This window comes from Protopterus annectens, chromosome 11.part0 (assembly GCF_019279795.1).
Source record: "Protopterus annectens isolate FY-2018-M chromosome 11.part0, PAN1.0, whole genome shotgun sequence".
NCBI lineage: Eukaryota > Metazoa > Chordata > Ceratodontiformes > Protopteridae > Protopterus > Protopterus annectens.
This window is the reverse complement of record NC_056745.1, coordinates 584,151,573-584,176,080: the sequence shown is the minus strand read 5'-3', so window position 1 is coordinate 584,176,080 and position 24,508 is coordinate 584,151,573. Positions and strand designations below refer to the sequence as shown.

The 24,508-nt window shown below is 39.1% G+C and overlaps 1 protein-coding gene across 1 annotated transcript in view; it reads right to left on the bottom strand.

Annotated features, from left to right (window-relative positions):
* Positions 1-24,508, bottom strand: part of TRHDE (thyrotropin releasing hormone degrading enzyme) — a 5,519,112-nt gene that overhangs the window by 4,650,815 nt on the left and 843,789 nt on the right. Inside the window, 1 exon segment of the mRNA XM_044088069.1 lies at positions 9,152-9,425. Within this exon segment, the coding sequence (XP_043944004.1) occupies positions 9,152-9,425 (274 nt within the window).

Below are 24,508 nucleotides of genomic sequence, written 5' to 3'. Positions count from 1 at the left end.
CTTCACCCCTTTGAAAAGTGGCTTCATAATGCCCGATTATTAATCAACACCAAAAAAAAAAAGCAATAACTGCTACTGCACAAATATAGACCGCACTAGAAGTAATTATGCACAGGTGACACCAAAGACCAAGTAAAACTTCTGCATATACTTTAACATACTTTGTCTTGTGTGATAGCTAGAGGTGAGCCAGTTTCTGGTATATCTTGTGGGACAGGTGGAGGGGGAGAGAGTGGTAAAGTTTGAGCCGATGTCACTGGCCAGTAATATCCCTATATCTTCAGCCTCAGTGTACATAACATTGTTTACAATCAGATCAGTGCACTGCTACACTGTGCTTCTGAGATTACAAATATAACTGAAAAAGGCATTGTGATTGTCTTTGGCTTGGGTATCTACTTTAGCTTCAGACTTGGCTTTAGTGGATTTTACTAAGCTCCTGAGTTGTTTGTTTATTTAAGTGATGAGGGCTGTATTATTTTGAGAATTATTCTGGGAATTATTCTTTTAATTTTGATAAAAAATTCTATTCCTTTTATTACAAATCTTGTTGCTATTATGGTTCTACCATATGGGTCTGTTTCCGTGGTTTGCCTCTGCTTGTTCCTAGTGGGTACAGCTGTATCTATATGTATACATTATGTATTGTATTTATAAATAATATAGATGTTTGTGTGTGTGTGTGCATGTGTGTGTGTGTGTGTGTGTGTGTGTGTGTGTGTGTGTGTGTGTGTGTGTGTGTGTGTGTGTGTGTGTGTGTGTGTGTGTGTGTGTGTGTGTGTGTCTATATATTTACATATATAATCCCATTTTCCAGTTTTGGACCTGGATAACATACCATTGCTTATAACTTTGGTGCCACAGGATGATTTTCATTACTCTTTTGGCTATGTGTTGGTCAAAGGTCAGATTACTGTCTACATATGTTTCAAGATCCATAACTATCAGATCAATTCATTCATAGCTTCATAGGAGGTTGATTAGCTAATGGATTAGGGCCTTTACAAGCCTAGCCTTGTAGAAATCTGAGTACCCTTACTGATCATCACTAGATGGTCATTGTCAGCATAAGGATTTTGTGATCAGCACTGACTATCCCAGTGTATGAGGGACATAAGTGCCACCCCTGGTGCTTATTCCAGAGCAATTGCTGGGAGAGATATCTATCTATCCAGCATGTCCTGTTCATGTCACAAGCCAGGCTGAGATCTCTGGACCAAGTTATTTTTGTCACATTTGATTTCCGGATGTGCAGCATTTCCATTAGGGCAGGGTCCTAGACTGCTCTGTATGCCAGGCATAGGTCACCTGTCAGCAGCCTGTATGATGCACAGTACATTCATAGGGCCCTGAATTCTTTTGGTCAGAAACCTCTATGGTCTTTCCAGTTGCTGCAGGTGTCTGGTGAGGTACATAAAGAAGGCAACATTGTACTCAATTAGTGGTATGATAAGGGTTGAATACAGTGGAGCTATGACCTCTCTGCTCTTGGGTGCAATGCCCTTTTTATGAGATGCGCAATATAGAATGCTTTTCTTACTCCTATGGACACATGGTGATCGAAGTTTAGATTACTATCAACCTGTGTTCCCAAGTCTCACACCACTGTGTTTGAGCTTAGAGGGATGCTATTTCATAATTATCAAGGGCTACATCTTTACCAAAATGAATAATGAGGTATTTTTGTGTTAGGTTTTAGTCCGTGAGTTTGGCACTAATCATTTGTCTGTGTCAGCCCTTTCTGTAATATGTTAACATTGTTGGGGGACTCTGTGATTGTGCCCAGTTTAGAGACATCTGCAAACTTGGTAAGCCACACGCCATCTACCTTCACCCAGACTTTAGAGAAATATATTCTAAACAATAGATGGCCCAGCACAGATCCTTGTGGTACTCCACTTGTAACTGGTCTACTGGTAGAGGTCGACTCCCCAACTTTGACAGTATGCATTCTGTCAGTGAACCAGTTGGCTACTCATCTAGTAATGTATGGGTTAATCCCCAGATTGGAGAGTTTCTCTGTGATACCTAAATGGGGGATTGTGTTGGGTTTTTGTTGTATAGGGGTGTTTTATCGATGGAGTAATTAGCTTGGATGGGCAATTTCCCAAAAGCCATTATAATGCATTTTTATGCATTTGTTTGTGTCAAATCCTCTTGTAGGATGTTACTTTCTTTAGGGAATCTATGATAGCTCCAAATTTAGACATCTGTGAACTTGATGAGTCAGAAGCCTTTGACATTCATCTTTAATTCTGAGAAGTAGATGCCAAATGGGAGTGGGCCAAGCATGGAGCCATGGGGTACTCTGCTGGTGACTGGTCTCTTGGTGGCAGTATAGTCACCAGTCCTAGCTTCTTGGTCCTACCTGTGAGCCAGCCATCATCCAGCAAGTTATGCAGGGATTTATGACTAGTTCTGAGAGTGAGTCAAACACATTTGAGTGGAATATTGTATTGAAAGATTTGGCCAGGTCAATGTAGGCTCCATTTTCCCCTCATTAAAAGATCTGGTGACCCTTTTTTGGAAGTATACCAGGTTGATTAGGCAAGATCTTCCCTTAGCAAAGCCAGACTGGGATGGATCCAGTATCTTTAAGTTGCCAAATTGCCTGGCTGATCATATTCATGATAATTTGTTCCATGGCTTTGGATGACTGACGGGTCTGTAGCTCGAAGGATTGGTTGTTGGTCCACCCTTATGAAGAAGGATGACCACTGTAGCCCTCCATTCACCTGGTATGGAACTTGTTTTGTGGTCATTGTTGAAGATTGCTTCAAGTGGTCTTGCTAGATCATGTTGCAGGCTATTTAGAAGGCAACCAGGGATATTGTTGGGGCCCACTGAAGCAGTGTTTTTGGCCTTAGTGAGCACCACCAGATCCTGCTCTCTGTTGATAGTTGGGAGATGTGATCTGCTCTCTTTTGATAGTTGTGGATATAGCTGAAGAAGGCCTTGTGATTGTCCTTAGCCTGGGTGCCTAACCTGACCTCAGAAATGGTCTTGTTGGACTTCATTGGACCTTTTAATTTCTTATTTAATCAATTCAGAAAGCTCTTGTGTCTATGAGATTTTTCAGATTTTGGCCATGACTTTTTTGTTGTTAACCACCTAGGCCCACTGGACATACAATCTGCAACCCAGGAACAATGTCTGATTAAGTGACCTACTTAAGGTCACACAGTAGGCAAGTGAGAGCTGAGGGAATCAAACCCTACACCCCAGGAACTACAGCTCACAGCCTTAACCCTCTGCACCAACTGCCACGTGCATAATATACAGGATTACGATCAGGTTGCTGACCATAATCTGCTTACTATATGTTCAAGACTCGGATGCCAAGAAATTCACCTCAAGAGTAGCAACTCTAAGTTTTTTTTTTTTTTTTTTTTTTTTTTTACAAATTAAGGGTATGTACAAAAGGCAGAAAAAAATGTTTTATGTGGCCACTGTAATTTGCAAGTCAGTACAGCCAGACTTTTCTGCCTAGGGTGGAATCCAACCTTAACATAAGCAAACAGTGCTTAACATTTGTTAAGGTCGGGTCCTGTGCCATTCTGGCACTTGACTAGTTTGCCTTTTTCTGAATATCAGAGTATAATCAGTGCGCTCCATGCACTGCAGTAGAATAAAAGCTCAAAAATCACAAACACATTTTAAATATTACTCTAATTCTCTTAAAAAGGTAATAGGATAACACAATTTTTCATCAACGTGCATGTTTGTGGTACTAAGAAGTATGAAACACTGATCTCTTGATTTATTGACTGTCTGTAATCCTGAACAATTTTCCAGCAAATTAAACTTTTTACAAGGGGCAGAATAGCAAAATCAGGGGCATCCTGGAAAATCAGGGAGAATAACAGGTAAGCATTTGTCAATGAGATAAATAAAAGTGACTTTCCCCTGTTGTTTGACAAGTGCTAAACAAGCCATTGATCTGGTGTGGCAGTACACATGTGGCACAATGTACTGTTATTTGCTGCAATCGGTGCAAAACTAGCATTTTGTCACTTATGAGAGCATGCATGCGCGCGTGTGTGTGTGTGTGTGTGTGTGTGTGTGTGTGTGTGTGTGTGTGTGTGTGTGTGTGTGTGTGTGTGTGTATGTGTTTTGGGGGGGTTGCAGTGTATTTAACAGTAACAAGCTGGCCATAGTTTCTTTCACTAACTTTTACAAGTATATTACACATGCTAGGTGTCTACATTTGGTGATTTGGCAGGAATAGGATGTGAATTAAAGCAACTGTTCATTGCCACCATGGTGCAGTGAATAGCATTGCCTTTTCACAGTGCTTTGCTCTGATTCAGTTCCTGGTTGAAGCGTTTAGTTGCAGATTGTGCATGCCCCCATCCCCTATCTGTGTGCATCTACCCATGTGCTTTATTTTCCTTCAGCACCTCAAACAGCAGGTGAAGTAGAATTCCTCTATTTTCCCTGAAGGTGGAAGTGAAGTGCACACGTGCATGCATGTGTGTGCATTTAAAACATATCACTGATTTTTATCGGTGCATACACACAGTAATGAAAGGCACATACACAACTCTTCTGCTTAGGAGCACAAAATGCAGTTTACAAGTAATTAACTTTAAAAATAAGGCATAGAAAACATCACAGCATGTTCAGACCCTCCATGCATTACAGCTTCTATGGGTCTGGTGATCTCCACACATCACACTGTATAAATTAATTTTGACAAAGACTTACTGGTGGCCTCTGCCCTCAACCACACCTGTTCTAAGACTAGCTCTGCTCAGAGGTATGTACAGAAGATTACTCTAGTTTGGTTGGGGGGGATAGATGGGGATGAGGTCAATCAGGTCATTACTTATTTAATTTTATCAAAATCTAACTTTAGAGGTATACATGGGGGTCATTATAGCTTGTGTTGGGGCTACGTGCAGTGTGGTTATTGTTTCTTTTCCTTTTCTTACATACCTCAGAAGTGTGCAAAGAAGGTCACTATAAACTTCTACAGGGGCAATGTAGTCTCTAAGTGCAGCAAAGAAGGATACATTAGTGTAATCATTATTGTTTTCACTTTACTCACACTCACACATAAGGCATGTATACAGGTGGCTGTATTTTGGGGGTAGGGATGGGCTTGCTATGCATATGTATGACATCAGTCTCATGAAATAGATGACAGTGGCCATTTGAACCTCTGCTTGCATCCCAATGTAACACCAGAGGGATGCATAGGCAGTAACTGTCTTTTTTTTGGGAGGGGGAAGGTGGGGGGCAGGCAGTATTCCCAGACAGGACTTGTGTATCTTCACAAACAATTGTCTTGATATGTAATTGTGGGCAACTATTTTGTCAGCTTTGAACATTAAGCCTTGGGCATAGCTTACCTCTTCCTCAAAAGAAAAAAAATAAGACTTAAATTCTTTTCTTACTCATGATTCTTGTTCAAGCCACCACTGGATTAAAAGACTTGGAAAAAGCACTAAAATGCACCTCACAGCATCTATATCCCTATGGCTTCTGGAGGCCCTGGCTTATTTGACTTATTTCCTAAATCATTAATACTGTGCTGTGTTGGCTAAGTAAGGTGTTGAAAGGATGCAAGTAAAACTAAACTTGAGCACAACACTGAAATTCTTTCCTTAAACATAATGTCTATTCAAGCCATCATTGGATGAAAAGCTTGTGTAAAAAGAAAAAAAAAATTAAAATGCACTTCAAAACATATAGAAAGGCATGTCTTCTTGAGAAAGTTGAAGAATAAGGCAAAATGTGAGAATATCATGAAAAAAGTAATGTGCATCATGTGGGGAACCCAGTATAGGGGGCAAATGGAGGATATATGTGTATGGGAGGGTGAAACAGTAGGCAGTGCTTACAGCACCATTTTACCCAAGTTCAGTCGTGTACATAAAGTTATCATAATGTACCATTACTGCAACTGAATGTCAGTAACTATGACTGTCCCTCTGTGAGATGGGCCAACATAAGGTGGTGCACAGGCCTGTCAGAATGTAAAATAATTGCAGCTATAGCTCAGTCTGTACATGCTACTTATAAAACTCTGCACCATGAAATAAAAGATTACTTAGAAGTGATGCCAGTGACAGGGTGATACTTATACTGTAAGTGTCCAGGGGGTATCCAACTTAACATTTACTAGGAGCAAAAAAATGTTAACACCAGCCCTGCATTACACCCCCATACTTCCTCTTCTTCACTCACTTTCTTACTTCAATTAATTTCTCTCCCCTGAATATTTATCTAAATACGCCATAACCCTGTTTTTTCTCTCACATCATATTGCAATTCCTGTTTGTATTATACAAACAATTTCTCTAAACTAGCTAAATTTTCTCTGAATAGTAAATCATTATCATGTAAGTTGCATCTATTCTTAACCAACAGTTTTACATTGTGTCTAAATTGGTATAATTATTTAAACTGTAGACATTTTTATACTGTTTTGGAAGACTGTAAAATTGCTGTTATTAAAATGTTTTTTGTAATACTTTGGAGCATTTCTCCCTGAGTCTCCACTGAAAATGGGCACCTAGCCAATCAGACTTGCCAGGTAATCAAACTTAGATAAATAAATATATCATTCTTTATAAAAAAAAAAAACAGAATCAGTGACACACACATATTGTGAATGTCAATCAAATGTAAAGGACAATAAGGCAGCACAGCTCTCAAAGTAAACCCAATATACTTCTACGATTGACCACCTGTTCACACAGAGAACTCATCTACAAAACAGTACGACAAAAGATACACTCATCTTAGCCACAGATAGCCACATATCCCTCACCATCGAACAGGTGCAGTCCAAACTAGGCACCTTATATAGAGTCAAATCTTACCTTAATGAAAGTGCCAGATTAGCCACTGCCCACTCACAACTACTTTCCACTATCCTCTACGGATCCCAGGTATTTACCAATATACGTAAATCAGACTTAAATAAACTATAATCATGCTACAGCAAAATTGCCAGATCTGCTACAGGTCACCCTTACAGAACCCACCGCTGCTCAGTACTCTCTCAACTCAATTGGTTAAAACTCCCAAACCTCCTAAACTTAAACCAACTGTCCATAGTCCAGAAAATAATTCACCAACCTAACAACTGCCCTGCTCTTACCTTATTCAACCCAATATAAATCTTAGATCACTTGGATCCTCTAATAAACTAATGCTAATGATTATCCAAGCCCAAAATGCACAAGGTATCTCACTCTACTCTCATAAAATTGCCAAACTCTGGAACACTCTTCCTCAACCTATAGCCAAAAACCCTAGCCATCATACGTTTAAACAACTGCTTAAGGAATATCTAGCTAAACACTGGCTCTGCTCCTGCTATACTCCAGGCTAGTCAACCTGCTTCCAAACAACATGCCTCTTGTTTTACTACTCCCTCCCTAAACTAGATCATACCACACAGCTACTGTTATCTGCACTTGGCTAGTTTGCTTCAACACTATCTTGCATATAGCTGCTAACCTGCTTACAACTAAACTGCTTCCATCCTAGGCAATTGAAATGCTCATGCATTACGAACTGAACTGACTCTGTTGGCCTAAATTATGTATCCTTGCAAATACTGCAGGGTCATACAACTGTTTTTGGAAACATTTCTTTTTGACATTGATAATTGTATCAAACTTTTTTATTATTATTTTGCACTGTTAAACATTCCAAACTTGACTAATTTTTGTTAATATTGTAATTAGTTTAGATTTACTATACTGTATGTACATTACAAACATTATTAGTTTAGTTAACTTTTGTCAGTATTGTTAATTTGTCTCTACTGGATCTCAGAAGCTTTTCTCCATGGGTCTCCACTGAAAATGAGCCCTGTACCCAGTCAGACATTACCTGGTATACAAAAATAAATAAATAAATAAATCTTAAACACCTGAAAACTAATTTAAAGTGACTTGCCACACTTTCCTTAGAAGACATAAATAATCAAACCTCAGTTACTGGAGTGATCTCCTTATCATATACCATAACAAAATCGCATAGCATTTCACTCAAATAGTGTGGAACACCACAACTTAATTAATTATCAAGAATTAATAGCTCAGCTTTGCAATCACGGAGTTAGAAAGTTGATTTTTTTTCTGCTTTTTTCCTAATTCCTATCAACTACCTAAGCCTCCATTTCCCTTAATTCTCTGTCCTTTCTATACACCATAAATTCTGACAAATGCTGGAAGCACAAGAAGGCAAACCATCTGCTTTGTTTTCCATGTTTATGTTTTGGCACCATAATTTTATTATTTATAGTTGCAACTAAATTATTGTTAATGATAGTGAAAAATGATCTTGATTTAAAGTTATACCTCTATATGGGTTGATGAAAATGTACACAGGGTGTTCAGTTACCTGAATATGCTACATCCCCCTATTATCCATGAAGGATCATGCCGAAAGTTAAAATTTTCAGCAGTTTTTCAGGTTACATTACATTAATAGCAGCTTTTCACTACCAGCCACTTAATCTTAAAATATACACACACACACACACACACACACACACACACACACACACACACATATATATATATATATATATATATATATATATATATATATAGTTGTTTATTTATGTTTAACTGGGTAGGCAAGCTCATCTAAGGACCTATTTCAGACATGACCTAGGCTCATAGGCAAAGTGCATTTAATGCAATCATCATTTAGAAAACAATAACATTAAAATCATGGTGAAATATAAGAACAGTAGTGTAATGGTAGAACTTGGCAGGTAGTCTAAAGTATCAGAAGTAATACAGTACAGAAGATAATCATAGATGTAAAATGTACAGAGTAACACAATGTGTTCTTGGAATTAATCATCAATGAGCAAAGAAACAACTCCAAAGAATTGTCAATACAGAGGTTAAAATGAGCTTAGGAATTGTGACTCTTCATGACAATGTACAGTTTCATATTTAATAAATTAGAATATCTTGTAAGAAATGTATGCAAAGTCTGACATTCACACAAAGTATCTCGTCCCCTTGTAACCTGCTTTTTACATCCTACTAATTTGGCATTTGATCTGCTATATAACTATTATTTATGACTGCATACATCATGTCTCATACACAGATGTCAGCATTCATATAATCTCAGAAAACATGGATATTAAATTCAAAAGGCGATTACTCACTCCTATGTCATTCTTAGTGAATGTCTCTCGGTAAGTGAAGTCACAGACAGCCCATGCAAGATAATACGTTGACATCGGTGGAGTTTGTTCAAAAAAGTCTGTGACCCATCCATCGTCTTCCATAATGGTGGTTTCAACTGGCATATTGGATAATGACACATAGCTCTTTTGGTGCTTGATACTGATTTTAAATGTAGCTTTGAAGATAGGTTCATCGAAGCATGGAAAGGATTTTCTGGCATGGGTGGGAGAAAACTGTGTAACTGCAAGAGACCTACGACATGAAAAAAAATGTATAATTGTTATTATTTTAGACGGAATAATAATATATCTGTAAAAGTGTTTATTATCCATATTAAAGTAATTTACTAGCATGATATTACCTGAACTTCTTTTAAATTCATATTATTTAAAAAGTGCAGTATTGTATAAATGCCTTTTGCATTCGACTAGTTAACAATTTTGAACATTAACAATTTCAGCACCTCCAGACTGCCAAACAGGAGCAAATACAAAGGATTGGTGATATCAGATCAATAGAATTTTGATGCATTCACCAGTACTAAAAATCATATCACTGATTTAAATAAGAGAAAATGTCTGGAAACATAGACATATCCAAGAGAATTAAAAGTTGAAATGAACCTGAATTGTAAGGACTCATATGGTTCTGCAATGATTTTACTTTGATGAAACATCACTCTAATTGTGCCATCAAATATGCAGCACATCATGCTGTATTAATAGGTAAGTCAACCATATGTTGGGGTTGGACTGATAGTAGCTTGAAAGCTAGTTCAATGTTTTGTAAAGGAACCACAAAAGATATCTTCCCTTCAGGTGAGGGATAAGGACAAAATTAGAATCCACTGTCATATCATAGCTCAAACAGAAGAATAACATGAGTGTGTGATGTGATCAGATTTGTTGAAGCCTATCCTGAAAGAGAGAGGCATTGAAAGTGTGTGTGTGTGTGTGTGTGTGTGTGTGTGTGTGTGTGTGTGTGTGTGTGTGTGTGTGTGTGTGTGTGCATTTTGTACTTTGAGCATAAGGTTTCAATGATTCCAAATGGCTGTGGTTTGGTGTGTGAAGACTCATAAAACAACCCTTACTCTTTAACAATGTATGATACCAAATCTTTTCCTGAGCATAAAAAAGTTATATCAGCGCAGAACCTACTAAAGCTGACTGCCATGAACAGTTTATTTCATTTTATACCCAAGTTTAAAAAGAGAGCAATTGAGTTAACTTTACTGGTTTGTCTCATACGAACGATGACTAACTTATCAAGTAATTGTTTATAATTAATTCAAATTTTAAGCACAACATTTCTGAAAATGGTATACCTTACAGTACTCTATTTTTATGCACATAATTTCTTAAACAGAGGATAAAAAAAGTAATAATAAATATAAAGTTGAAGCATATTACTTTTACTCAGAGACCATCCAATGTAACTTTCATTTTCTGCTTACTACTTGCATTTTTTCATGAATGTTTAGTGTCCCCCAACATATGCTGTCTCCTGAGTTCTGGTGTTCCTTTTAAATCTCCAGAGCAAGGTAGAGAAGAGAAGGGGTTAACAGGTAAGCCACAACCCTGAAATGTTCTAACATAGTAAAACATAAAGGTTGGCCTAGTCATAAACAATGGAAGCAGTCCCTCAAAGGATAGTGCAGAGCGGTAGTTTGTTTGTTCTTGGTCCTGACAGGAATATGTTTCATTATACTGAATCTCACTTCTGTCATGACTGCAGACAAGCAACTCCATGCACAATCCCCCTAAGACACTGTTTGCATATAGCCCATGCAATCTGAAAAACAGCGAAGCTCCAAATCTGCTAACTGCTCTGGAGTCCTTGTAGGCATTTATTTATGTAAGCATTGCCTCAGTTATCATGACTACAGGGCAGCACATAATAGCATACTGTGTTAATGCGGGGATCGAACCACTGAGCAATATCCACTGCATCTTAACTGTGTAGGGACTGTTCCTGGTTGAGGTAATAAGGTAGGCTGCATGACAGGGAAGGCAACATAGGTAGCATTTTCCTAGTAGAAAAAAGCATATTTTTTAAAAAAAATTATACATTTGTCGCAAAATGATATTGGCTACCTCTGTCATGATGAGCAGCACTTCAACATAAGAAGAAGCTGGTATCCTTCTTGCATATTGGTGTTTCTAAGTTGAACAAACAAAGCAATTCCTCTGGAAACAGTAAGAAAAAAGTGTTGCAGCAACCTCCAAGGTAGATAAAAAGTTGATTTATGACAAGACAAAAGCACGCTTGACTATTGGTTTGGATTATTGGATTATTGTAATGAATCAACTTTTTATCTACCTTAGAGGTTGCTGTGACACTTTTTTCCTACTGTTTCTACAGGAATTGCTTTGTTTGTTCATTGGTTGAAGTTTGGTAAGTCCCTACCTGTTTTTTTTTGTTCTTGGAGTTTCTAAGTTATTACTGGGTATTAGTACTGCTATATATTAAGCATAAGAAGTAGCCAAGGCTTTGTGTATTCTTAATAAATTGCATTGGTAGACAGTTCCAGTCCAATAATTTAGGGGGGTGGGAGCAGCCCATAGATTGCTGTATTTTATATTGTGAATCTCTAACCATGGTGAGGTGGTCTCATTTACATCTGTTCTCCATTCTAGGAGTATTAAGGCAACACAATAGACTGTCCTATGTTCAGAAATATTTTGGCAATTGGATAATGCTTATTACTTGACTTTGTTGCTTCTACATAATTAGTATAAGGAACAATAACAACCCATTATATTCCAAGGGATCTACATCTCCACAAACACTTCAGAATTCTCTTTATGTGAATTAATTCAGGACCTGAAAGATGACCTACAGGGTGTTATTAAGGGAAGTTAGATTAAGAAAAAACAGATTTTTACTACTTCAGTGGTACCTAATAATGACAAATATGTTAGAGATTATTAGACCCCCCTCTTCTTTATCGGGTCTATATTATATTATCGCACTCTTACAAAAGCAAACAATAATTAATTGATGCCATGTAAGTGAAATCTTACAACGTCGAAACATCAGAACAGCAATTTTTTCCAAGGGGAAAAAAATCGTCGTTCCAAAATAAAAAAAAAAACAAAAAAAAAACAAACAAAAAAAAAAAACTTTAAAACGTTACATAATGTGGGGGGCTTTGTCCCCCCACACCCTCCAATATGGGGAGCTGTGCCCCCACACTCCCCTACTTAAATATACCAACTCTGAGATTGCACTACAGTGCCAAAAATAAGAATTCTTTCTCAGGGAAAGAATTCGCTGGAAAGCCACTTCGCTATTTTGCCTTTTTGTTCTTTTAGGTTCGATCAAGACGCATTTGACAAAATGCGTCTGCGATCACACAATAGGATCCCTTCTTTATCATCCTTACACAGTGTTTAGGCATGTCATCTACTATATGAGATAAATGACCATAAAAGTATGATCCAGATGATTTATTCTATAATCTATTACACAATGTAATGAACTAAAACATGTATTAGTAGGGCTTCTAAGTGAGAACTGGCTCTTATTACCATTGTATTATTAGTATTAGAAGAAAGGGATACATTGTGTGAGCTTAATAACATTCAAAATATTTTAATGAGCTAATAGCAGCTATGCACTGTGATAATAATAGAAAAAAGCACAGGAGAAGAAAGAAAACCCTGTTTTACCCCATTGTTACAAGACTGTAACAAGAAGTTTTGCCATTAAAAGTTACTAATATATTTGTATTTATGTATATGGTTTTAAATTATAGTAGTATAAAATTCAGCATAGTTGTAATGCTGTAGGATGATGAAGTAGCACAGTAGTTAGCAATGCTGCCACACAGCAGCTGGTTATACCTAACTGCCTTTTGTGTGAAGTCTGTATGTCCTCCCTGTGTCCACATGAACTACTGTGGGTGCTTTTGACCACAACCTTAAGACATACAAAATGTGTACTGCTGATTATCCATACTACCTTTACATGTGTGTATGTCTGTCTGTTTGTCTGTGGGTTGAGGTGGTTGCCACACTTCTGCACACTACTAGAATAGCACGCAGAGACGGTAGCACATGGATTGAAGGAACCACTAGTTTCCAAGGATAACTCCTGAGTAGCACTAACATAGAATGGAAATCTGGGGGTTGGGGAACCCCTAGACACCAGGGTAAAACTCATGTGCCTTAACAGCACTTAAACAATACAGGGATGTGAGGAACCACCAGGAATATAATTCTTATACCTGAATTGTACTTTAAAAGTTTGGAGGTTGAGGGTGACACCACAGATATCTTTTATTTGTGTGTGTTACTGGCACTAAAAGAATTGGTTACATGGAGGAAGACAAGACATTATGAATTTTAATGTGGCATTCCTTAAAGGCACATAAGAGAAATATATGGTGCAGGGAACCCCTTATACAACAGAGAAAAATAGACTCCTTAAAAGGCAATAAGCAGAGCTCAAATCCTGCACCCCACCACTTAAAGATATTAATCCTCTGCATCACCAGGATTCAAACTGTGCATCCTTGTTACATGAAAGCCCTGCATTAGCAAACTGCACTAACTGATAAGATAGAGCAGCAGACTTTTTTTTGCAATATTTAGTATCTGCAGGTATTATGCCATGCCTGCCACATCTTGGGACATGTAAGGGTCGGGGCAGAAAATGTTAGGTATACCACTCAACCTTGCAAACAGGTTTTGCCCTAGCATCCATTTACTGAAGGATGTGAAATGTGAAACTTGAATGTCTCGGAATAAGGACTATCTGTAATTTATTTATATCTTTTATTCTGTTTATTATCCATGAATTAACTGGTCCAAAGAAAAGTAGATATTGTGGAAGTTCTTACAAAAAGGATAAATATGGTGTGTGTGTGTGTGTGTGTGTGTGTGTGTGTGTGTGTGTGTGTGTGTGTGTGTGTGTGTGTGTGTGTAGGCATATGTGTTTTACTGTGTGCTTGTGTGTATTGGAGACTGACAAAGAGGAGTTACGTGTGCTTATGCAAAATGGCCAACACAGTTAACTACCACTAGAACAGCTGGTCTGCAATTTTCAGTAGTTAACTATGATTTATAGACATAAAAATTAGCTAATAATGAGGTCTTTCCTCACTGTGGCTAATATATCTAAGAAGCGAAAAATACTTCATCTTCTTAAAAGGGCCTTTTTACTTTGGCCTTTAACACAATACATTAGCACTTTAATGAATCCTAAAGTGCAGTTTTCACAGTAGTTCAGCATATTATTTAAAAATTTGGATTGACAGATTGATAAAATTTCAGTCGGTAGCATAAGCTTCCACCATCCAATAGGAAGAACAGAAACAAAAACACTTGTGAATTATTTAGCAACAAAAGCCTCCTTATTATGTCTCCTATAAACACAAAGAGATTAGAAAAGAAGAATAAAAATGCCACATCGGAAAGGTTGTTATTTGGAATACACTGAAAACATTACGTTGTATATCAGAGCTGATGAGTCATCATGTCAAAAGCTAACAAGTGGTTCACAGCTATTTCTTAGAAAGGCTGGAAAATGCAAGTAGCTTTTATTCCCTTAAATCAATATTGTTAGCCTAAGGAGGAAAAATATCACTTCACCAGCCCTAGATATGGGATGTTGTTAGCCTGGGTGGTGACTGAGTTGGACCTGGTAGACATGGTGAGTAAGAAGAGCACCTGGGACAAGCTAAGTCAGCCGAGGGACCCCAAAAAAGAGAGCCAAAAAAAATCATATTTTATTTATCAAGTATGAAGTTCAAAATTTTTAAACTTCCTATTTAGTTTGAAGTTGTTTTGGAAAATTCTTCTTTTTGATGCTTTTTTTGGAAAAAATGTTGGCAACTGGAGCAGAAAAATATTAAGGACAAACTGCAAGGTGTGGTATTAAATTAGATATATCTAGTGTTTTGTGAAAATGTGGTAGTGTATTAATGCTCCACCACAGTGTCAGTTCTAGGCACTATGTGGACTCTGCTGGAAAGTTTCACAATGATCCTGGAGGGAAGGTGAATTGAATAATATATTTAATCCTATTGCACTAATGAAATAGAATCAAACATTCTTGCCAGAAGACAATGACACCAGTTACTTTGCATAATACTTTGTATCAAGTTGTACCCTATGACAGCTAGCTTCAAATGTGCCAGGTTAAAACTTTATTTAACAAGGCTATCTGTTCATTAGAGACATTACTTATGGTAGTAGTAGAAGACTCCTTTTATAATATTGCACCTGGAAACTTACAAAGTGATTCCATTTACTTTCATCAGTGCTACACTGCTAAACATATTCCAGTGGTATTTAAGCATGAGAAAGGTCCAGGTATCATACAAAAGTTAAATGGTTTAAAATTGACCCATATGTTTCAAGATTGATAGCAAACTGTCTGAAAGATAGGGCCTACACTGTGTGAGTATCAGGTGCCACATCATAAAATATGCAAGTGCCCAGTGGTGCCCATCAGGGCTCTGTTCTGGAATCTCCCCATTTTGATATTTACTTCTCATACCACCAAGCAAAAAGCCAAGACCTCTGACTTACAAAATCTGAAGGTGATTGCAAGCTGGGGCTTCTTGTTAAGTCACCCTGTGATGAAAGGAGGTACTGCCAGCACAGTTACTGTAGCTGGAATTTTGTAAATAATTATATGTCATTTGTGAATATCAAACTAATTTATATAAGATGTTTGTGTAACAAATGTATTAGAACTGTATGTCACATGTATATGAAAGTACTCTGTAAAGATGTTTGTGTTAAAATGTATCCACAGTGTGCCCACCTGGGCATGAACAGAAATGTACATGCACTATTGTAACTGTTTAAATGTATATGTTAACAGAGGAAACCGTAGGGTTAACCTCAGTCCAGCAAACTTTAGAAAAATATTTCAAATTAAATCACTTTATAGGCTAGGCCATAAAGAGGCTATCTGGCATGTTTTAATGCAGCTAGAGACACAAAGTCTTTCTGTATTGTCTATGGGGTGAACTAATTGCTACTTTGGAAGCATGAAGGAATGCAATTGTTTTATGACTTCTGGTATCTGCCAAAGATCTGAGCAAAAGCCCTTGTATGAGTATTTTTACAGGCAGATGCTAAATACTGCCAGCTTCAGCAATGGGGGTTTTACCTGTGAACTAAAAGTCAGATGACCAGAAATTATGTCATTCTGCAAGCTATCCCAGCAGTAATATTTTAGATATTATTTTGAGAAGTCGCTTAGTGAGAAAGAGCATTCTGCATTCTGTCTTGGACTTGACAACAAGAACAAGAACCATTTACTACATCATCTACCTTGCTCTAAGTAAGTTATTAGGATATAGTAACTCTCTTAGATACAGTCAGGAATATAGTGAAGTTTAGTTTAGATTTTGTTTTTTTTTTATTTGTGCGAGCCTGTACTGCAATGTTATTTTAAATATTTCCTGTGGTTTTGAACTCTGATGTCACTGTGAATATATACCGAATATTTTCTTGTTCTTTTATTAGTTATTATTAAATATACTTAAAACTTTCATTGTGGCTGATCTGTGTAGAGATAGTTAAGTCTTGAGATTACTTGCATATTTATTTGGTGACACTGTGTGGGCCACTCCTAACAGCTTTGGTCTTGGTCAAACTACCATTTGTATTAGTATTATTATTACACAGTAAAATCAGACACCCTTTGCTAAGGGCCAGTGACTGGTGGTAGTGGTAACTACCTTATAGTCTGGGCAGAAGGGGGCATAGCTAGTAAACCTGTGCCAGCCTTTCCTAGGTGTGTGTGTGTGTGTGTGTGTGTGTGTGTGTGTGTGTGTGTGTGTGTGTGTGTGTGTGTGTATGTGTGTGTGTGTGTGTGTGTGTCAGCTGCTTGGAGCAGGGACACAAATCACTGTTTTCACAGAGAGAGGACTGGAGGAGTTGGCTTGGAGACTCAGCGAAGGACTCAACTGTACAGCTGTGCCAGGGGGGAGTCTTACTGGGGATCTGGAGAATTAGAGAGGACCTATCCCCCAGACTGTGTTCCCTGTGTGCCCTTAAGCAAAACTGTATTTGATGCTGCGAGCTGCATCTGGAAATACTGGGTGCATCCATTTTTGTTCCATGTGAATGTCTCTCTCCAGTGCCAGTGGTGAATATTCATGCTCCTTAATTACTGACCCAGAGTGGGGACGTCACAGTGATGTCTTTCCATTGGCAACTTTACTGCATTTTTGGCATTTAACATAAGCCCATGACTGAAACACCTGCTACTGCTCTGGTCCAGGCCTTACTGACGTATTTGTGTGTCCAATGAGGATTTGGAAATTACACCCAGTTTGCAGTCATCAGTAAACATAGTCAGCCATAGTCTCTTAATATCTGCTTTCACTTCTGAGAAGTAGATACTGAACAAAAGAGGGCCCAAGGCATAGCCCTGGGGAACCCTGATGGTGATGCTCTTCTGCCTAGAGGAGGTACCCCTAACCGAACAGTGTGAGTTCTGTTCACCAACTAGGCAACGTTAGGTTCAGAGCAAGTTGGATAATGTTGAAGTGAGAGTAAGTAGTATGGACTGTTCATACAAGATTTAGTAAGCATGACCCCAATTTATTAAACAATTTTGGTTGGGTCCTAGAAACTGGCATTGAATATGTTTGTAAGAACATTATGGATAACTTTAGAATCAGAGTAAGAGACTCCATTGGAAATAAGATTACTAGAATAAAGACCGTCATGTATAAGTTTTCTAATGTAACTTAACAAGGCCTTATAGTTATCTTTGAGTTGGTAATGACCCTGATTTCATAATTGGCCTTTCTTTCTTGATGATGTGTTTGATGGTTTTATTTATTAAGTCACTGTTATACAGGGGAATTTATGCTGTCTTACAGATAGACTGAAATTTTCTTTTTTTTTTTTTTTTTTTTTTTTTTTTTTTTGTAAAACTTATGTATATGTGAATTCTGCAAGATGGGTTTATTTTTTAAATTTAACAGATGCCTCTTTTCATAAGAGAATAGACTTTAGAGGAGTAAGTGATAATATCAGGTCCTAGGTTATTTGGAGGATCACACTTTTTATGGCTGTCAAGCATATCTCTCAACTGTCCAAATTTTCACAGAATGTCCAGAATTTTGGCTCTTATTTTTGGTCTGTTCTTCATAAAATTTGTGTTTTTTTGGCAAATCACTAGGATGATCTGAGGAATGAAGTCACTAAATAATGACATCCATTTGAGTTTCAGACTTCATATCCTCCAGAAAATGTATGTTGAAACAAAACCTGTTACTCTAGCAAAATTTTACGTTTATAACAACAATATTTAAAATATGTCCTTATTTTTGGCCCATTGTCCCCCCATTTTGTTAGGCTTTGTCTAGATTTCTTGTACTAAGAGGTTGAGAGGTGTGCTGTCAAGTGCTGGTGACAATCTTCTTCCTGGGGGAGGTATATCCCCAGAGTGGGGATGACACAGCATGGTGCCCATCACAAATTGGAAGCAGTGGGGGGCATCACATATTTATTCATGGCAGTGTGGTGGGATCATTACATGCTCACATATTGTTGAGCAGTGGTGTGGGTATTGAATTCCTGTAGCCTGTAAGCAGTGGTTACTAAAGAAGGTGTTTGTACTCTCAAGCAGCCACAAAGTAGACTTTCAGAGTTTCATATCACAGAAGTTTTATTTATTTACTTTTTGTTAGCTTAGTCAGGGAGACCACACAAGGATGTCAGCAGAAGATTATGACAAGCTGACAAGGAACTAGTTGGCTGAGTTGTGCCAGGCCAAAGGACTGGAGCATGCCAACCTGACTGAAGGGGAAATTATTGCAGCCTTAATCACAGCTGCATCACAGATCAGCAACCAGGAAGACAACCAGACAGGCACTGGGGATATACAGCTCCCAGAAACGGGACAGTTCAACTTTTCCTCACAGGACTTAAACATCCATTTGGAGTTAAAGAGACTTGAACTGGAGGCCAAACATTTGGAACTAGAATCAGCAGAGAGACTGTGGCATTTGGAGGTCAAAGTAGAATCAGGAGAGAGACTGTGGTGCTTGAAAGCCGAAGAATATGAGAGGCAGAAGCAACATGAAAAGGAAATGCTGACTCTTCACCAGGGTGATTGAGGTAATGGGGAAGGGACTAACTGTAAGTCAAAAGCAATAAAGGTCAGTAAACTTCTTACTCATTACCAAGAAGGTGATCATTTTGATAGTTTTAGTCATCTATTTGAAAGAGTATGGAAACAGTATAATGTTGACCAAGGGCTCGGGGTACAGTTCCTCACACCCTTACTCGATGGTAAAGCTGTAACTATTCTTTCCAAATTGTTAATTGTTGATTCTGATTGTCTCGATTATGATCAAGTTAAGCACTGTTTATTACAATGTTTTAAGTTAACTCCTGAAGCTTACAGAAAAAGGTTTTGTGAGTGCAGACGCAAGGCAGATGAAAGTGTATGTGATTATATCACTGAACTAAGCACTTATTTTAATAGGTGGGTGGGTGAGTGGGTGTCAGGCCACCACTTTTGAAAAGCTGGCAGACCTTTTAGTGAGTGAACACACCCTTAGCACTTTGCTTGAGAACATGAGATTATGGTTGGTAGACAGGGAATGCAACTCTGTAGATGAGTTGGGAAAAAGGCGAGACCTATACCTAACAAGCAGGGCATCACTGCACAGGAAAAGGATACCCAGTGCTGCACATGGATATAAGGAAACCCATGTTGGGCAGCCTAAACCACTCCAATAAAGTCCACGAGTAACAGGGGAAGACACTCGTTCAGTTACATGATCAGGATCAAGGGTTACATGTTTTAAATGTAACCAGTGGGGCCATGTAGCATATAGATGTCCACAGTGACAAGGTGGGAAACAAAAGATGGAGGAGCCAGCAAGTGGGAATAACAGAATGCCAGTGGTAAGCTGTCTGGAGCAAACAGGGGTGCCAAACTACCAGCAGAGTTTATATCTGGTCTTGGTAGATGGAAAACAGGCCACTGCCAAGACAGATACCGCCACTGATATAACCATTGTGAAGCCTGCAATGGTTAAAGAGGAGTAGTACTTGCTTGGACAGTCTACTCCAGTGAGAGCTCTCAGAGGGATCCCATTCCAAATGCATTTGGCCAGGTTTCACCTTGACTCAGAGAGTGGAAAACAGAAGCCAGCAAGAAGGCGTGTTTGAATATATCCCTGCAGATGTCTTGATAGGGAATGATTTTGATAACGCAGTACCTTGTGTGCATGCATTGACACGCAGTCAGGCTTATTGACAGACACATGTTTTTTTAGCCTGGGGGGACCCAGACAGACCACACATCTGAAGCCAGGATTGGTGATGTGGCTACTTCAGTGAGGGGAGCTGCCGCCTGTAGTAGTGAGTCTGAAGATGAGCCACAGCTGCTGGTGGGTACTAATGCCCCCTTAGGCAGAATCACTGCAAGGGCAGAGGTGAATAGTAGTATCCAGGCCGACAGTGAGGCACTGCTGTCAAAGGACACCAAACTTCCTGTGGAAGGACAGCTGGGAAGGGTTACAAAGAGACAGTTCAGGCAGACGCATCTGTCAGACCTTACATTACAAGGCTTGAGGGAGGTAGCTAGGGAGGCAACTGATTCTCAAGGAAAAGGGGATTCTGCATACTGGAACAAAGGGTTACTGTACAGAGACCCCAGAGGAAGGACTAGAAGGAGAGGTAATACAGCAGTTGGTAGTGTCCAGAGCCTACCATCTGACACTTTAAGCCATAGCCAGTGACATTCCCTTTGCAGGCCATATGGGCATAAAGCATACCAAAAGATGTATTATGCAGAACTATTACTGGTCTGGGATTGCCAGGGATGTAACAGAGTACTGCAGGACCTGTGAACAGTGACAAAAAGTAGGCAAGGCAGGAGACAAGGTCAAAGCTCCTTTGATGTCCTTGCCTGTGACAGAGAAGCCATTTCAGATGGTAGCTATGGATATTGTGGAGCCTCTGAGCAACCCAAGTTCCACAGGGAAGAACTATATCCTAGTGCTAGTAGATTATGCTACTAGATACCCTGAAAGGGTGGGTCTGTCCTCCATCAAGGCAGAGAAGGTGGCAAATGCTTTGCTAGACACTTTCAGTAGGCTAGGTTTCCCAAGAGAAATGCTGACTGACAGAGGTGCCAATTTCATATCAGACCTGCTGGCTTGTCAGTGGGAGCGTTGTGGGGTGAAGCACTTAAATACCCCACCACCACCCCCAGACTAATGGTCTTGTGGAGAGGTTAAACTCCACACTAAAGATCATGCTATGGGCATTTGCAGGCCAGTTTAAGAGAGTGAGCCAAATATTTGTCCCATCTGTTTGCTTACAGAGAGGTACCCCAGAAATCCCCAAGATTTTCACCTTTTGAGTTGCTGTATGGGCATAGGGTGAGGGACCTCTAGATTTGATTTGGGATGAGTGGGAGTCTGTTGTGTCATATGTCCTAAACCTCAGGACAGGGCTTAGGGAGCTCATGGGCTTGGCCCAGGAGAACCTGGCAGGAGCCCAACAGCCGAAAAAGGTCTGGTATGGCAGGAATGCTCGAGCCAGATAGTATGCTGTGGGACAATTGGTGATGGTGCTCATTCCTGTCACAACCAATAAACTGCAGGCAGCTTGGGAAGAATGCTTCAAGGAGGTAAGGAAGGTCAGTGATATTCTACATGGTAGAACTGCTAGACAGGAGGCAGGGGCACAGATTGTTAACATGATGAAACCTAACCATGACAGGGAGGCCCTTGTGCTGAGTATTTGCAGTAGGAAGCAGGAGGAGTCTGAGGGGGATCTATGGCTATAGGGAGCCAGCCAGCAAAATCCCAAGTTACTATTGTGGAGCCTAGGGTTGCAGGCATATGATATGACAGTGCAACACTGTAATGGGGTCAGAAATGCAAAGGCAGATGGCATGTCAAGACAGGGAATGGGGTAAAATATTCCCAGATAGACTTATTTCTCTCAAGCCATGTTTCCCAAGGGTCACTTGAAAAACTAGCTTGAGTCTTCAAAGGAGAGGAGAGATGTCAAGATAAGAGATACTGCCAGCCATGCCAGGGGGAAGTAGGGCAGTGGATGTAGGGCTTGTGCCAGCACAACTAGCTGGAATTTTGTAAATAAGTATATATCACTAGTATATCAAACTGATCTGCTTGTGCAGAGAATGTATCTGTGAGCTTTGCTTCAATTGTGTTAAAATGCATCAACAGCGCACCCTGCTGAAACAAAGAGAAATGTGCATGTATTATGGCAATTGAATTAAATGTATGTTTTACCAGAGGACACTGGCACAGCAATGGTTAACCAGTTGGATTACTTTAAGAAAAAATACAGGAAATGTAAATGAACTGGTAAATCATTAAATGTCACTCCACAGTGCTGAGTAGGGCTGGAGATGCTGGGTCTGGAACACCCATTATATGTTAGCTTTTGTAAAGAAGGGGGAGTATTGCAAATGTCTATAGCTCCTAGGCATTGCCATAAAAGCTCTAAATGTGTATTGTAGCAGTCTGCAAGTCCTTTCTGAAATTTCAAAAGGAGATATTGTGGGAACCTAGAGTCAGGTGACCAGATAAGATCATTCTGCAAGTCATCTTGGATTACAGGGAGTAATCTCAGAGAATATTGAGTATTTTGTTCGGGGCCTGACTAGAAACACTGCTCATGTATTTTATCTTTCCTTGCCTAAATAAGTTACAAGGGAACAATAAATTCTCTTAAATTCAGTCAGGAATATACTGAAGCTTAGTTTAGAGAGTGTTTCACTTTATTTGTATGAATTTGTCCGTCAATGTTAATTTCAATATTTTCTGTGATTTGAACTCTGTGGTTTACTGGGAATATATATTCAGTATTTTCATGTTTTTTTATTATTTATTATTAAATATAATTAAAACTTTTGTCTTGGCTGGTTCTTGCAGAGAGTATCTAACCTTTGAGAGTACTTATATTTATTTGGTGACACTGTGTGAGCCACTCCAGAAGGCCTGGTCATCTTGGTGAACTACTACTATTTGTATTAGTATTAATATTACACAGTATAATTTGATACCTTTTAAAGAGCCTTACAGTAATTGACTTGTGACAGTGATAACTACCTTATATTCTGAGCAGGAGGGGGCACAGCAGGTAAACCCATGCCAGCCTTTCCCAGGTCTGTGTGTATGTGTGTGTGTGTGTGTGTGTGTGTGTGTGTGTGTGTGTGTGTGTGTGTGTGTGTGTGTGTGAAAATTAAATTTTAAAGAGTGTGTGTATCAGCTACTTGGAGCAGGGACACAAAGAACTGGATTTACAGACAGAGTGCTGGAGTACTTGGCTTTGACACTCAGCTGAGGACCAAGTCCTACAGCTGTACCAGAGGGGAGTCTTACTGGGAATCTGGAGGGACACAGATATGCAGACATCCAGACCCTGGGCTGAGTGTGTTCCCTGTGTGCACTTAAGGGAAACTGTACATGATACATAGTGGTCTGCATCTGGAAAAACTGAGTAAATTCATTTGTATTCCAAGTGCATGTCCCTCTCCAGTGCCACTGGTGAGGATTCAGACTCCTTGATTACTGGCCCTGCATGGAGACTACATATCATGGTGCCCATCTCATAATGGTAGCAATGTTGGGTGTCACACTGCCTACCTAAGTTACAAATAGGAGTAGGTTTTAATGTGTGTTTTAAAAGAGAATATTATCGCTATAGGATGGCAGTGCCATTATGGAAAATGCAGGAAGGGAAAAGGTTGTAAGGACATGGTCAGTAAGAATATCACTGCTACTTGGAAGGGGGACAATTTGATGAAGGGAATTAATATTAATATTAAAATGAATATTAATGTTAATATTCATATCGATATTAAATAAAATCAAGGAAAGTTAAGTGCAATTCTTGCTAATTTTATAGGTAGGTGAATTTACACTGGGGTAGTTAAAGTCATCAAAACCAGTGCACTCAACAAATGTTCCCTTCCTTCAGATAGCTTTGCACATGTGCTGGAACATTTGGCTACCAGATATTGGTTCAAGGATTTTTTCAGAAGTGTTAGGTCCATCAACTCTTCAAAAGTTAAACAGAAAGGCACATCCAGAAAGGCACGTTTGCAAATTATCTGATACGTGATCCCTCTCCTTTTATAGTTTCATGGTATCTAGCTCCATTTGTAGCTTTCAATAATACTATTACAAACCACAGGCCCTCATACCTTGGTTTACTTTCTAAAAGACTATCCTGATCAGCAAGCCAGCAGAGGTAGCACCTTTTGACATACAGTTTGATGGCAGTTATAAATTTTACATGGCTATGCCCATGGGCTGTGTGGTGGCTTGCACCACCTGTGAGAAGTTTAATACAGCATTCCAATGG